The sequence below is a fragment of the Lissotriton vulgaris genome, chromosome 8 (assembly GCF_964263255.1).
Source record: "Lissotriton vulgaris chromosome 8, aLisVul1.2, whole genome shotgun sequence".
NCBI classification, from domain to species: Eukaryota; Metazoa; Chordata; class Amphibia; order Caudata; family Salamandridae; genus Lissotriton; species Lissotriton vulgaris.
This window is the reverse complement of record NC_141696.1, coordinates 564,319,907-564,335,397: the sequence shown is the minus strand read 5'-3', so window position 1 is coordinate 564,335,397 and position 15,491 is coordinate 564,319,907. Positions and strand designations below refer to the sequence as shown.

General features: G+C 45.6%; 1 protein-coding gene across 1 annotated transcript in view; it reads left to right on the top strand.

The window, feature by feature from the left end:
• The first annotated feature begins 11,346 nt into the window (after positions 1-11,346).
• Positions 11,347-15,491, top strand: part of CLYBL (citramalyl-CoA lyase) — a 2,598,854-nt gene continuing 2,594,709 nt past the window's right edge. The window contains exon 1 of the mRNA XM_086934376.1: positions 11,347-11,441. Coding sequence (XP_086790502.1) covers positions 11,362-11,441 — 80 coding nt within the window. The 5' untranslated portion in view covers positions 11,347-11,361. The remainder of the gene's footprint in view (positions 11,442-15,491) is intronic.

Here is a 15,491-nt window from a genome sequence, read left to right as displayed (position 1 = left end):
TCCACTACTTTCTGGTTCCCAAGAAGGAAAAGGGCCTGCGTCCTATCTTGCATCTCAGGAAGATCAACTGCTTCCTCGGGAAGGAGAAGTTCAAGCTGTTGACGCTTGCTTACGTCCTATCTGCCCTCGACCTGGAAGACTGGATGGTAGCGTTGGACTTGCATGATGCTTATTTTCACACCCCCCTCCTGCCGGCCCACCGGCGTTACCTGCGGTACACGGCAGGCCACGAGCACTACAGTTTTCCATGCTCTCCTTTGGCCTTACCAACACCCCTCGGGTGTTCACGAAAGTGATGGCGGTGGTCGCAGCTCATCTGCCCAGATCGGGGGTTTGTCTTCCCCTATCTCGACGACTGGCGGTTGAAGGCGGACTCGCCCCAGGCAGTTGTCTCCCTGAAACCGGTCCCAGGATGCTTGTTTCCAGTCCAGGGAGGACCTGACTTGGCAGTTCGGGCTGGACTGTTCCCACAAGGAACAGGGTCAAGACTGATTTGCATATGGCTGGGTCCAAACTGGGGTGTTGTGGTGAGCAAAAGAATTATGAATTTAACCCAGATCTTTGTGACTGGTGAATGCTTGCATTGTCCAGCATTCCATACATCAGTTGTTTGTTTCGCATAAGTTGTCTCCCACCACCAGACTACGGCCGACCTCCTGCATTCGCTGGGGTTCTCCATCAATGTACCGAAGTCACACCTGATTCCCTCTCAGAATCTCCTCTTCATCGGAGCGGTTCTGGACACGATGCGGTTTCGATTTTATCCTCCCGAACAATGAGTCCTGGATATTCGTGCTATGATTCCGATCTTTCAGCCTCTATCCCGGGTTTCGGTTAGGATGACCCTGAGGCTGCTGGGCCTCATGGCCTCCTGCATCCTGCTGGTCGATCATTTATTTATTTATTTATTTTATGCGATTTTTAAAGCGCGCAAATACCCATGCGGGTGTCTCGGCGGTAGCGTAACTGAACTCTCTCTTGTGAAGAAAAAATGGTAATTTATGCTGAAAACAACCAAGTCTTAAGATTCTTTCTGAAATTATGAAGCGTGGGAGCGGTTTTAATGTGGAGTGGTAATGTGTTCCAAAGTTTGGCTGTCGATATGGTGAAACATCTGTCTCCCCAGGTGGTCTTTCTTGTACGTGGAACCTTCAGCAGATGGGCTGTTGATGAGCGTAAGGTTCTTGAATGCTCTAGCGGGCAGAAAGCTTATTTTAGAAATAGTGGGCCTGGATTATTGATGGCTTTGTAGGCTATGCATAAAGCCTTGAATTTAATCCGACTCCTAACTGGGAGCCAATGCAACTTTCTAATATAAGGAGAAAGAGATGTGAATTTGGGGATGGTTAATAAAGTCCTGGCTGCGGCGTTTTGCACCATCTGTAATCTATTGAGGACCTTTTCTTGGGCGTACAGTAGGAGGGAGTTGCAGTAGTCTGTTCTCGAGAACACCAGGGTGCTAATTAGAGTTTTGCCCGCAGACGGCGGTAAGTATGGAAGTAATTTTTTTATCCTTTTTAAAATATAAAAGGATGAAGATACCACCGAGTTGGCATGTTGGAGGAAGGTCATCTTGTTGTCGAATATGACTCCCAGATTACGTACCTTGACTACCGGTTGGGGAGGCGCTCCCATCTGAGATGGCCACCACTGGGGGGACCAGATAGGTTGCAAGTTCCCGAATGTCATCAGCTCTGTCTTGTCAGAGTTTAATTTCAGACAGTTGGATGACATTCAGGAACTTATTGCCTTCATTCCCTCTTGAAAATTGGATGCGACTGAAGTACCGTCGTTGTATACCGATAACACCAGTTGGGTGTCATCCGCATAGGTTGTTAGGGCAATTCCATAAGATTTTATAACCCTCGCTAAGTCCGAAACATAAATGTTAAAAAGCGTCGGACTTAGTGAGGAGCCCTGTGGTACTCCGCAAGGGAGAGAAAAGGTCTGGGAGGTGTAATTGCCCATCTTAACTGTCTGAGGACGGTTGGCCAAGAACGAAGCAAGGAGTTCTTTGGCTTTACCTTTTATTCCTAAGGCCGAGACACGGTCGATCAAGGTGACATGATCGACTGTGTCAAAAGCTGCGGAAAGATCTAAAAGTATTAATACCGCAGATCCTCCCTTATCCATAGTGGTCCTTATCTCATCTGATGCTTTGAGTAGCGCTGTCTCCGTTCCATGACCTTGCCTAAACCCAAATTGGGTGTCGTCAAGTAGGTCGTTGTCATTAATGAATTTCGAAAGTTGCGTGTTCATGATTTTTTCGAAAATCTTTGCTGGGAAGGGAAGACAGGCAATAGGTCTGTAACTGGCGGGAAGAAGAGGGTCCAAAGTGGGCTTTTTTAAGAGTGGCTTGATGATAGCCTCCTTCCAAACAGATGGATAGGTGCCTGTTAGGAACATTGCATTACAGATTGTGGTTAGAGCAGGGGAAATAGCTTCCGGGATGAGATTCAGGATAGCAGGAGGACAAGGGTCAAGAGGAGACCCCGATTTGGTGCAGGCAACAAGATGTTGAATATGTTCCTGCGTGGTCGCTTCGAAGGCTAAAAAGTTTGGTGAGTTATTGATAGAGGGTGCCTTCGGGATAGGAGAAGGAGAGGAATGAGAAAAGGTCGAAAAGATGGAACTAACTTTATCCTCGAAGAATTTGGCCAAAGAATCCGCTAGAGACTGAGATCCTTCTAAGCGCGGAGCCGGGGGGTTAGACAGATGAGTGACCACCTGAAATAATTCCCCTACCGAGTTTTTCGCCTGGTTGATTTGGGAAGTGTAGTAAAGACTTTTTTCTGAAGCAATGAGTTTTTTTTTATAGTTGGAGAGAGCATTTTTGTAGATCATTTTATCGGCAGGGCTACAATGGCGGCGCCACTGCCTTTCCAGGTTCCTGCAGTATTGTCTCTGTATTCGTAAGGGTTCCGTGAACCACTGTGCTGACGGAAGTTTTCTACTGCGGTGGGAGGTTTTGATCGGAGCTAATTTATTACAGGCTGTGTTTAGATAGCTCAGATAATTGGAGGACGCTAGTGCAGGATCCTGTTCGTTAGGGATAGTGCTATCATGCATCATCTCCGCTAGACGGTCAAGGTTGATATGTTTCCAGTCTCTAAAAGAGACTAGGGTCGAAGATGTAGAGGGGAGTTTGGAGTTAATTTTGATCGAAAAGCAGACCGCTGAATGATCCATCCAGATCAGGGGGATAACCTGGGTGACGGATATATGTGGGTTGCTAGTGAATAGTCCATCTAGGGTGTGACCCGCTTGATGAGTAGGTTCTTTTACCATTTGCAGAAGACCGGCTGCAGCTAGGTCGTTAATTAGCAGTGATGTGTCTGGGTCATTGAAGGCTTCAAGGTGAAAGTTAAAATCTCCCAATAAGATGAAATGTGGGGATCCTACCGAGGCCTCAATCATATTGCCTATGTTCATAAGAAACTTCGATCAGGTGGCATATGCGGGCTCTGCAGTGGGACCTGAAGTTCCAGTGGGCGCAGCACCAGGGGAATCTGTCCGATTGGGTCCAGATCTCAGAGGGCACTGCACGGCAATTGCAGGGTTGGCTCACAAACCAGGATTGGGTCAACGGCAGATCCCTCTCCCTTCCCCAACCAGAACACACAGTGGTGATGGACACATCCCTTCTGGGATGGGACGCCACATGGGAGAGGTAGAGATCAGAGGCCACTGGTCTCCGGCGGAGTCCGGGCTCCATATCAACCTTCTGGAGTTCCGGGCGATCCATCTTGCGCTCAAGGCATTCCTTCCCTCTGTCCGGGGAAGAGTAATGCAGGTGTCCATGGACAACAACACGCCATGTGGTACTGCAACAAACAGGGTGGGGTTGTGGACTCTATGTCAGGAGGCCCTCCGCCTCTGGACATGGCTGGAACATCAGGGCATATCCCTGGTGGTTCAACGCCTGGCAGGTTTACTGAATGCCAGGGCCGACGAACTCAGCCACATGTGCAGATCACGAATGGCATCTTCCCTCTGAGGTAGTGCAAGGTCTCTTTCGACAGTGGGGAGAGCCTTGGTTAGATCTATTCGCCACCGAAGAAAACACGCAATGTCAGCAATTCTTGCGCATTGGAATTTCCAAGGTGGCACTCGTTAGGCGACGCTTTTCGCCACGAGTGGAGTTGCGGGCTGTTGTATGCCTTTCCACCTACCACTTCTGCCCAGAGTGCTTAGAAGATCAGGTGCGACCGGCCCAAGTCATCCTTGTGTCTCCGGATTGGGCATGAAGAGTCTGGTATCCTGAGCTGCTCAACATGGCCATCGATCCTACGACCCGCCTGCCTCTTCGGGAGGATCTTCTGCCACAGTAACAGGGGACGGTCTTCCACCCGAACCTGTCCAGCCTCTACCTCCTTGCGTAGAGATTGAGCGGCGGTAGTTGATGTCTTTTGACCTGCTTCCCAAAGCTTGTAATGTAATCTTGGCAGTCAGGCGTCTCGCCACTAAGATGGTATATACCTGCTGGTGGAACAACTTTGTGGTATGGTGCCCAGCAAAGGCTGTGGATCCCCTCTCTGCACCTCTTTCTGATGTCCTCTTGGTCCTCCTTTCTTTGGCCCAGCAGGGCTCTGCTCTGGGCACTATCAAGGGCTATATCTTGGCAATGTCTGCCTTCCTTCGGCTTTCAAATCAGCCTTCTCTTTTCAAGTCCCCGGTTGTAAATCCTTTCTTGAAAGGCATAACTCATCTCTTTCCTCCTATTCCTTTTGTTATGCCTCAGTGGGACTTTAATCTATTCTTGACTTACTTCATGTGCGCTTTCTTTGAGCCGCTTCACAAGTGGCCTTTGAAGCATCTTATGTTTAAAACTGCATTCCTGGTTGCCACCACATCTGCCAGAAGAGTGAGCTCCAGGCTCTTTCATCTAAGCCTCGTCCTCTTCCTTACTGCCCAAGGTTGTCACTGCCTTTCACATTGGGCAGTCCATCACTTTGCCCACCTTCCTTCCGCATCCTTCGAAAGAGGAAGAGAGGCTCCACCGCCTAGACCCAAAACGCGTGCTTTTCTTTTATCTGGAACACACAAAACAGTTCTGGGTGGACGACCAGCTCTTTGTTGGGTACGTGGGTGCCAAGAAGGGTCGGGCCGTGCACAAGCGGACCATCTCCCGATAGGTCGTTTTGTGTATCAAAGCCTGTTATCCTCTGGTAAAGAAGGAGCCTCCAGTGGGGCTGCATGCCCATTCTACCAGGGCAACGGCAGCAACTACTGCTCTGGGACAAAGCGTTCCTCTGAATGACATCTGTCAGGCAGCTACGTGAGCTTTGTTGCACACATTTACGAAACACTACTGCCTTGACAGTCGAGTCTGGAGAGATGGCTTCTTTGGCTGTTCTGTTCTCCTGGACTTTCTGGTGTGATCTTGGTTCGCAGACCCACCACCGGGGTTGGTATTGCTGGGGTATCTATTCTAAGGTAAGGAATCTATAACTAACGTGTTTCAGATGAACAAGTTACTTACCTTCGGTAATGATATATCTGTAAGAAACATTAGTTAGTTATAGATTCCTTACCACCCCACCCATCCTCCCCGGTCTGCAAACTGTTTTCTAGGGTTAAGGATATCCTTTCGGGCCCTAGTTTTGCACACCAGTGGTAAGTGTCTTGCATGGCTCTGCTTTTCTCGCACGGAAAATCGTATACAGAACTGACGTCAGCACGCGAGGGCGGCGTCTAAGTAGCTACTGCGACGTCATCCCGGTGACACAACACCAACGACGAACGCAGAGCCGACCGAAGCCACCTTGTGACGCCCAGAGGTACTGCTGACGAAAAACTTTCCGGATGGATCCAGTTGGGCGCCTGGGGGTAAGAAAGAAAGAAAGTAAGGAATCTATAACCAACTAATGTTTCTTACAGATATATAGTTACCGAAGGTATGTAACTTGCTCTTTGCCCCAAAATGGGGTAGGGGGTGAGAGTGTGAGGTGTGTTGCAAGTGCAGCGTGTGTGTGGGTGGTGCGCATGAGCGCTATAACTGTGCTTGTGTCACACTGGTGCTCACATTTTTATATAATACGTGGACTACTGACATTGAGACACAGTGTGAGATCCCGCTCTATTTCCATACCCTCAGAGAACTGAATTAGTGGGCGGGACCGAGGACGCCTAGAGTTCAAAAGAACACAGGAAGTTTGCATCTTTCCTGGTTTCGCCACAAAGACGATTCTCGGCCGAGCTGCCCCACGCCTTGGTCCCTGGGAGAATTCTATATCAGCTTTACCTGAGCTGCACCATTGGACTTGACCTGCGGGTGAACCCCCCCCCTCCCGAAACCCATACCTCGAGTCTGGGAGGCATCAGACCAGGTTACAACCATCTTGAGATTTTCCTCAGTGACACATGTGAAGTCTGAGGATACCTGGAATTACCTACAAGGAGTTGGCCGCAATATAGTTCCCCGTGAGGAATTACCTCTGGACTGTCTATCAGACTGTTCTTGTCCATTTTTTGCACGGTCTGTGTGCTACAAGTTTCCTCCACAGACTAGAAGACTACAATCCCTGAAATAGAGAGACGCAGTGGAACTACTGTTATCGATAAGTGGATTCCTCCCATCACCTTAGGCTTTAGTAAATCCTGTTGCCTTCTCCCCCCCTCCATGGTACATTGTCGCCCTGATGAAGGTGTGGTCCTTACCGACCTAGACACCGAAACGCGCGTCGGCGTGAATCGCTGTTGGCAGAAGGATTGGTCACTCCATCTTCAATCCTATCCTTTGATATTCTTGTCTGCCTTGGCCTATGAATAATTGACCATCTATTATTCAGTTGATGGTGTTTATGTACCATAAGTTGATGTATGAAAGATTGGTAGTATGATATCCCCCCCCTGAGTATGTGGTAATGTGAGTGAGAGTGATACGGTGTGTGTGGGACACGGTCTGTTTTGTGTATGTATATTGTAACAATTTTAATATGATGTATGTTTTTTGTAATTTTATATTTGAAACTTAAGTATGAATTCTTTGAATATTTCATATTATGTGTTGACATATGTATATTTATCTATGATGAATCAAGAATAAAACAAATGACTAATTAATAAAATAAAAAAGTACAAATTCCATGAAAAGAGTGATGGTTTGGCTCTGATTAGTTGGTCGGTTGCTCTGCTTATCTGCTAGGATCCTGGCCTGGGACCTTACTTGATACAAAAATCCCGCAGGGTAGTTTTTCTTTGTCTGTTTATTACCCCATTTTCCTGCCGTTTAAAAGAATCCCTGGGAGAGCGCCCTTCTATTTTGTTTAGATCCCTCTCACGCCTGTCTGTATTCATAGCTGCCAAGGTTTCAGGTTGCTATGAGTGACATTGCTATAATTGTAGTGCGATTATGAGTGACATTTCAACAACTATGAGTGACACTGTATCGCGAGCAAAATTAAGCAATGAAGACGAGGGAAACCTAAATATCAGAAATTACACTCATCTGAGCAACGAGAAACTAAGAAGTTAACCGCTGCAAAGCACCAGAAATTGAAGGACACTAACCTAGTGCCCTAGTAAAGTCAGAGGCACAACACTACTGTTAACTGCTTCAACTAGTTAAAGTATCTAAAACACTCCTAAAAACGATTCATAAGCAACAGCTGCGTTACCCATTGTTTTTCACCATTATTTTCGCCATGCAAGCCGTGGAGAAAAGCTCTTTCTATGATGTTGACTGATGGAGCTAAATCTGTTTGCCTATTTCTGAATTACACATGCAGCACAAACGGTGTAATTCATAAGGATTTGTGCTGTGTTTTTTTACACCAATGCAAAGTTTCCTTGGTCCCCCCGAGGAGTTACTAAAAGAAATCCTCATGACATAGGGGCAAGTTGAAAACCATTTAGTATATGTTAACAATGTAAAGCGCAATCAGACATCGCAAGAGAGAACATCATATTGTTGTTATATAAGCAATAAATGATATGCCCATATGTGTGCATTTTTTATACCATCAGAGCATCCTATTTTTAGCCTCTTTATACCAATGGCTCGTCAATTATTGCATTAACTGGGTTACTGAAGCCCTTGAGTAAGTGGTTCATTAGATGTAAAAAGCACCAGATTCTCGGCCGCTTACTATCAGATGTACCTTTTCTAAAAGGAACGTGTGGATTTGTGTGCACAGGGTAATATCATATTAAAAAGGGGGGGGGGGCACAGTTGCCATTTACCCAGGTGATTTTTCTTCTGTTTATGCGCAGTTCTTAATCGGGTGGCAAAATAATTGTGTGCCAGTGAATAAATGTGGGTGCCAAGGTAATTTTACAAACTTGGTCTAAATGACGCAGTTTTCATTCTTGATGTATTAGGTATATAGCATGGTCAGGGGAAACATAAAAAATAAGGCAGCTGTCGATGGTGCGAAAGTGACTCACACATTCACTGGCTCGGCGGGCGGAATGCAGTCTCTCAGAGGCTGTTGAAGTCAATCTGTCTCGAATCAGAAGGCACACAGGACTGTGAGAGGATTATTCTGTACTGGAGGCTGCACTGTGCGCTGTTTGGAAAGAGGCCTGCTTGCCCTGGTATCTGAAGATAAGCACCACCTGCTTCAAAGTACTAGTGTTGCAAGGCGACAGCAACAATCGCAGGGGGCCCGGCCGGGCAGGTAGGAAACTGATCCAGGGTCATACTGCCAGGGCCTCGGTCACCTGTTGGTGGATGGGCCGGTATTATAAGGGCACAAATAGAAGGGGAGCTCAAAACAACTGAACACAGGCAGAAACGACCTGCAAGCTTTCACAAGCCTTAGTACGCGCATTGGGCCCGGGCTTGTTTTTCTGGCAATCAATTGATGGAAAGGAGCACCGTGGCCAGGCCGCACTCTCTGACCCACGTGGGACCCAGGTTCAGTCTTGAAGGATGGAGGAGGCCCCTACACTGATTTCAGCTGCGTCACCCATCGTAATTATAGGCAGCTGACAGTCTAGGTCACAGCCCGACAGGCTGTGGTATTTCAAATACACATTGACAACTCAAGGAATCAAAATAAAAAACATTATTATATCTTAGCGTCCGAGAGCCCCGTGCTCCAACTGCCCACCCGCTCGCTACCTCAGTTTAGTTGTACCACATATGCTAGTCTTTCAATAACAGATATAGCAGAAGTTTACTTTAAGACAGATTAATGCTGGCTCTATCTTTCTCAGGCACTTACTTCTTGAAGGCAAGCCGGCGCTGCTGCAAAAGGGAATCGATCATTAGGCTGGACCCCCTGCGGACGCGGCGGCCGGCTGGCCTGCCATCATGAGAGAGGCTGTGAGCAGCAGGCAGGCAGCCTGCACTTTCAGATCCCCCGCCACTTTACTAACAGCCTGTTCCTGGGCCGGACGTGATGGCACTCAACCGTCGCACATCCGGATTAAAATCCCGGCCCCCCCTGGTGACACGGTTGGTGATTGGCTGGCTAATACGGACTGAGAGGGCAGGCAGCCTGGCCCCCTGCTGTGTCATGACCCGTTCTGCAGTGGCGCCGCAGCCGCACCATTGCCGCATTCTGTTTCCAGGGCACAGGCAGCTCCTGGCATACCGAGACAGTGCAGTCGATAGATTTGTAGTGCTCGGCTCTCAGAGCAGAGCGCTGCAGTGCAGTCTGGTTAACTGTAGGGACACACGGAAGTAGGCGCACCTCTGAGCAAAAGAGAGTCACGGGCACAGTGACAGAGGCGCCGCTGGTGGCTCGCCTGCCAGCAGGTGCAAAATGCGTGACATTGCATTTCAGTGCAGTGATGCGGATCACCGCACTGAAATGCGTGAGCGTCACACCTGTTGCGTGACGCTTGGCAGGACTGTTTATTTCCTTTCAAGCGCTGTTGTTTGTTAGCCGTGGCATGCGTGTTGTTATAATTTGAACATGCAGGCGATGTATATATATTGTGAAATGTCTATAACCGGCATTGAATGCCTGGAGGAAGACTTGCTCCATGTTCTTTCTATGTAAATAAAGTTTCCCTGAAAAAAATCCCTTGTTCCCTGAGGATTGCTCTTCCAACACTAAATCTATATGGTTCTGGTTCCCATTATAGCTTACGTTGTTACTGGTTGTATAATTTTCTGTACGCATCATGATAATTTATGATTAAATTTGCTTCAGTAACTCGGGTCAATAAACTTGATTAACTGGGCAATATCGAACATACACAGCAAAGGGGTTTCCAAAAGCGATCACTTCTAGTACCAGCAATTTACTCATAGTGTCAATCAGGTTCAACGTTAGAGGCGTCATTCCTTTTCAGGCAACGCAGTGAGAATCTGGAACTCGTTTCCGCCTGAGCTCCGGACCACCGCCTCCTCCCAGGCCTTCAAAAGGGACCTCAAAGTTCTCCTCCTCCAGAGACACCTCCAAAAGTAATTCACGTCCTCTTGCTATTCGGAGGAAGACTTCCCACTACTGATATTTTCTACTTTCCATGACCATGGGAGTGCCCTCCCAGTGTTTTCCTGTGGTGGGAGTGTCTTCCTTTTTGCAGTATTCTCCATGTACTTGTGTTCGGTGCCCTTTTGTAACATGCACACAACACTTTGCCCTTGTAACACACGGTTGCTACCTCTCACATGTTTTTACCTTTGATACTTGCACAAGTGCCACCTTGCCTACGTAACGCCTGTTCTTGTGCCTAGCACTTATTGCAGTATTATACCTCAAATTATACTCTGTTTTCTCTTATAACTGCATACTTGTCACTTTTCCTCTTGTGCACTTTTGACTACCTCATGTATTTTTGGTTGTTCACAATTTTTACTACCTCAAGTATTTTGTTTGCTCACAATTGTCATTATTACCTTTACTACCTCATGTATTTTTGGTTGCTCACAATTTTTACTACCTCATGTTTTTTGTTTGCTCACAATTGTCACTATTACCTTTACTACCTCATGTATTTTTGGTTGCTCACAATTTTTACTACCTCAAGTATTTTGTTTGCTCACAATTGTCACTATTACCTTTACTACCTCATGTATTTTTGGTTGCTCACAATTTTTACTACCTCAAGTATTTTGTTTGCTCACAATTGTCATTATTACCTTTACTACCTCATGTATTTTTGGTTGCTCACAATTTTTACTACCTCATGTTTTTTGTTTGCTCACAATTGTCACTATTACCTTATGTAAGTAACGTATGTTTTAGTAATCTGCTCTATTGTAATGTTTCTCATTATGTTTCATTTCTGTTCCTAATGTGAAGCGCTCTGACGCCTTCGGGTAAAGTCCGCGCTATATAAAAATGCATAAATAAATAAAAATCCTGTTACCTGCCTTTCCCACTCCACATAACGGCATCCAATGGAAAAACTCGTCGTTCTCTAAGCCCGCCTACCCATCAGCCAACAGCAGCTGCTGAAAGAATGCGCGCGGTGCCCTTCAAGAGCGGACTCATGGCGTCACTCGTTATCAGGCTGGGATTTGCAAGCCGCCACAGCTTCTCGTGAGTTTTCATGTTTGACTGACAATTGTGGGCGGAAGTGATTCGTGACGTGGCCGCTGGTCTTGCCCTCGCCTTCACATACTGTTAAATCCAAGAAATACTGTTGAAGCGCGAGGTTTAGCAGTTTACGACAACCTGTACACACTGTTTCAAGGGCATACTTCTAGTTCGCATACCCTACAGGCGGAGCTACGGCATAAGACCAATAAAGGAACCTTTAAATAAGATGACGTGCTGTTGGTGTAATTTGCAGCCAACGGCAGCGTTCCTGGTGAATCTCAGCTGTCCCGCCCCTTCCTTCGCGAAACGCTGTATCTCTTTAGCACTCCACACGATGAGCTAGTGCTCTGTAGTTTGGCACTGGTTAATTACCCGTGTCTATATTTTGTTATTTGTTGATAGCGCAAACTCGACCTGAGGTATTGGAGCGCTGTATAGAAGCACCAGTTGTATTACACATACATCAAGTGATTTGTTCTCAATTACAGGATGTTGAGGTGAGACTCGAACCTAGTTCCCCTGCTCCAAAGTCGACAGCTCTGACCGTTAGGTCGCCTATGGCGTCCAGAGGGGAGTATATATATATATATATATATATATTGGTAATATTGAAAGTTAAAAACAATTAAAAAAAATTGCAAAGGATCGTGCGGAAGAAACGCCACCCCCAGTGCATGCTGCAGCAGTAGCCTATTAGTGCCTCATTTTTAACAGTCCCTGCTGGTCTCCTCAGGACTGGCTTGTACCGCCCCCTCTAAAATATCTACTTTATATTCCTCATGCTGGGTATTACAGTGACACGAAGTGTTGGTGACCCGACGTCCTTTCTGATAATGTTGCCCAATCGCTATTGTGTTCTGTAGTCCTGCAGGTTAAATCGTGTGAATCCTTGTTTTATTAGCTATGGAGTCGTTTATTGAGAGGATTTTAGAAACCGATATCTAGCCACGTCGTGGACAAATTAGAGAAATATATTAAGCCACGAGTGGGACAAGCTTGCTGGGGGTCGGGCGAGTTTACAACTTGAAAGAGCTGGAAGCGACATTCTGCGTCGCTTTACAAACTAGAGAAAGTTCGAACTATTTGTTCAGTACGGTAGAAAGAACTGCATACGATAAAAAATATGTTTTTTTTGTTTGGTGCGTATTTTTTTGAGATACCGCAGTAGTTTAGTGTATATGTTTCATTAACAACCTCAATAAACGTCTCTGCTTTGCTGAGCATTGTATAGGCCTCTTTCGTGATTTTCCCTAGTCTGTATCGCCATCGTGTGGCAGTTTATTGAACTAGATTTGTGGGGTTTTGTGCACAATCAACCATATGTTTATATTCAGTGTTCCCTCTTCGATTCGAGCATAATTAACTTTCTATTCGTACCAGGCCCAATTTACGGGGGAGGAGAATTCTCCCTTAGTTTGGTCCTCCAATGGATCGTGTTCCGGACACACAAGGGGGGTGGAGGGAGGGGGGGGAGGGGAAGAGAGTTAGGGGTGCATATTTAATTAACAGTGTAACTATAAAGCTACACAGTGAGGACCACTCCCAGGGTATTTATTACAGATTAGAAATCGGGTTTAGATCAATCACTCTCAGGGCATAACTATACAAATGCCAAATAGCCACAGGAGGGCCTAGCCTCGTAAAGAAATTAAGGGTACACATTTTACATAAACCAAGTAGTTCGGCGACTGCAAATTAGAACAGGAGCATTAGTACTTACAATTCAGAGAACACTCTCAGCTGGGCTTTACTAGGCATTAATCTTATTCTCTAGGTACACAATAAGATACAAGCGTACTCAGAATTCAATGTTCAAGCAACTCCACTAACAGCGATTAGGCAGAATGGGATACGCAATACCCACAGAATCATTTTCGAAACTCAATCAAGAGTCTATAATGGGTAGAAATGCCTTTCAGAGGGAGAAAATACTCAGAACAGAGTACAGTGGGTATATGGTCTTGAGTTCTCAAAGTCCATAAGAAAGCTACAAAGTCACCTTTGGAGGCTTAGGAAAGACTCAATGGACAATCATGTAGGGCATCTGCAGAATTTGGTTCGGTCAGTAAGTCCAAGGAAAGCTCCGCAAGCACGGCAGACCACAGGAAAGTTCAGCCTGTAAGTAAAGTCCAAAGTTCGCCTCAAGCAGGATATCCTGCCATCAGCGAGGGTGGGAGTAAAAGGGTGGAAAAATAACTCTTCCAAATCCCAGGAAACTATGGGACACATGCATCATTGTTTTTTGCGGTTGCAAACTGCCCCTCCGCACTGCAATTTTTGCATTTGGGATGCATCATCCCAAATGCAAAATCGCTATTGATTACTTAAATAGTGATTGCATTTAGGGAATTGCAAATTGTGATTCCCTAAATGCAATATAACAAAAAAATAGCGATTTGCCTTTTAAGAAAAGCAAAGTACCATCAACTTAAAGTTGATGGTAATATGCGAACATTTTGAAAAATACACAAAAGTACATTTTTCAAAGTTCTATGTTGCCCTCGCGGCATGTGTGTGTGCAGCATGTTTTTTAATTGCACTTTCAGGGGTGCATCATGGTGTCCTTTTGGCACCCTTGAAATTGCACGCTCAATTTGCGAGTACCTATTTGGTACTCACAAATTGCGCATGCAATTCCCATTGATTCCTATGGGCCTTTAGGCCCATAGGAATGAATGGGAAGCCATTCCTTATTTGCGTTTCACAATTTGCGAGTGGCAAGTAAGGAATGTATCGGAATTGCAATTTTTATTTTGCAATTCCTACATGCATAAGGCATTGCGATTGCTAAATTGCGATTTCTTAAAAATCGCAATTTAGGAATCGCAATTCGTAAGTTTGATGCATGTGGCCCTATATAATTTATCAGTCCAGAGGTGACACTTACTTTGTCACCTCATCATCATCCAATGCCAGTGGTTCGATGTCCACGGTTCCCAAGGTAAAAGTACAAACATCAAGTTATAATCCCACACTAGACATGAGAACGTTGGTCCTTTCCTATACACAGGACAGTCCACAGTGGCTTTATTCAAATATCTCTGAGTTCTCGTGTGCCATCTCCAAGGCTGCTATCCCAGGCCATGTATCTATCTCTAACACACAAAGTATCTTCTAAACTAATTGAATGGTGAGAAGATCTGCAAGAAACCAAGTCAGCAGAAACAACAGTTCTCATGGGAAAGCATCAGTAAAGCTTAAGTCCTTTAGAGTGAATGTAGAAAGTTGCACATTTAAATGTAAAGCTGTATAATTAATTTGAAATTGCATTTAATTACATATACATAGATTTTGTAGTGCATTAAATTCATTCAATGAATGATGCAAAGCATTAACTAACCATCAATACATTTGAGGCATAACTGTATTGCAAAGTACTTCAATGTAACATATATGCATGCATTAAAATTTAATTTCTGTGTATTAGAAAGCTGTATACTCGTAGAGTACCATATCCACATTTCTTCTTTTTATGTGCCATTAAGACAGTATTTTAGAATTATGGCGGGTCGTATGGACCAATCATCAATGGGGTTGCTATTCTCTGTTCTATTAAAGGAGGTTCCTCAGGGTTCCAGTTTTTTTCTTTACAAGTTTGGGGACCCAAAATTCTTTAAAAAAGTAAGGTTGAAGATTTTAAGGTCAGCTTTGAAAAATTGGGTATTTGTAAGGATTAAACTAAACATTACTTATTATGCGCCGCAGGCACCCATATGGGACTCACCAGGCCTCCCAGCCTGCCTTAATGATCAACTGTCACTACCTTTGAAGCAGGCAGGGCTGGAGAGGTGGGGAGATCTGCAGGGAGATGGCCAACTCTTAAGCTGGGACACATTGTCCAATCTAACTAGGGGGGCCCTGACGCGGTTTAAATACTACCAATTGTCAGGCTGGTGGACAACGAGATCTGGGATACCCAATGATAATAACCCCCCTAACCCTAAATTTGATGCGGTAGCTAGAAGGGGTAAGTGGAAAAGCCAAATATCTTTTTGGTATTCGGCAATGTTAGAAGGGGAGGATGTGACGGAGGCTGAAATCAGTAAATTG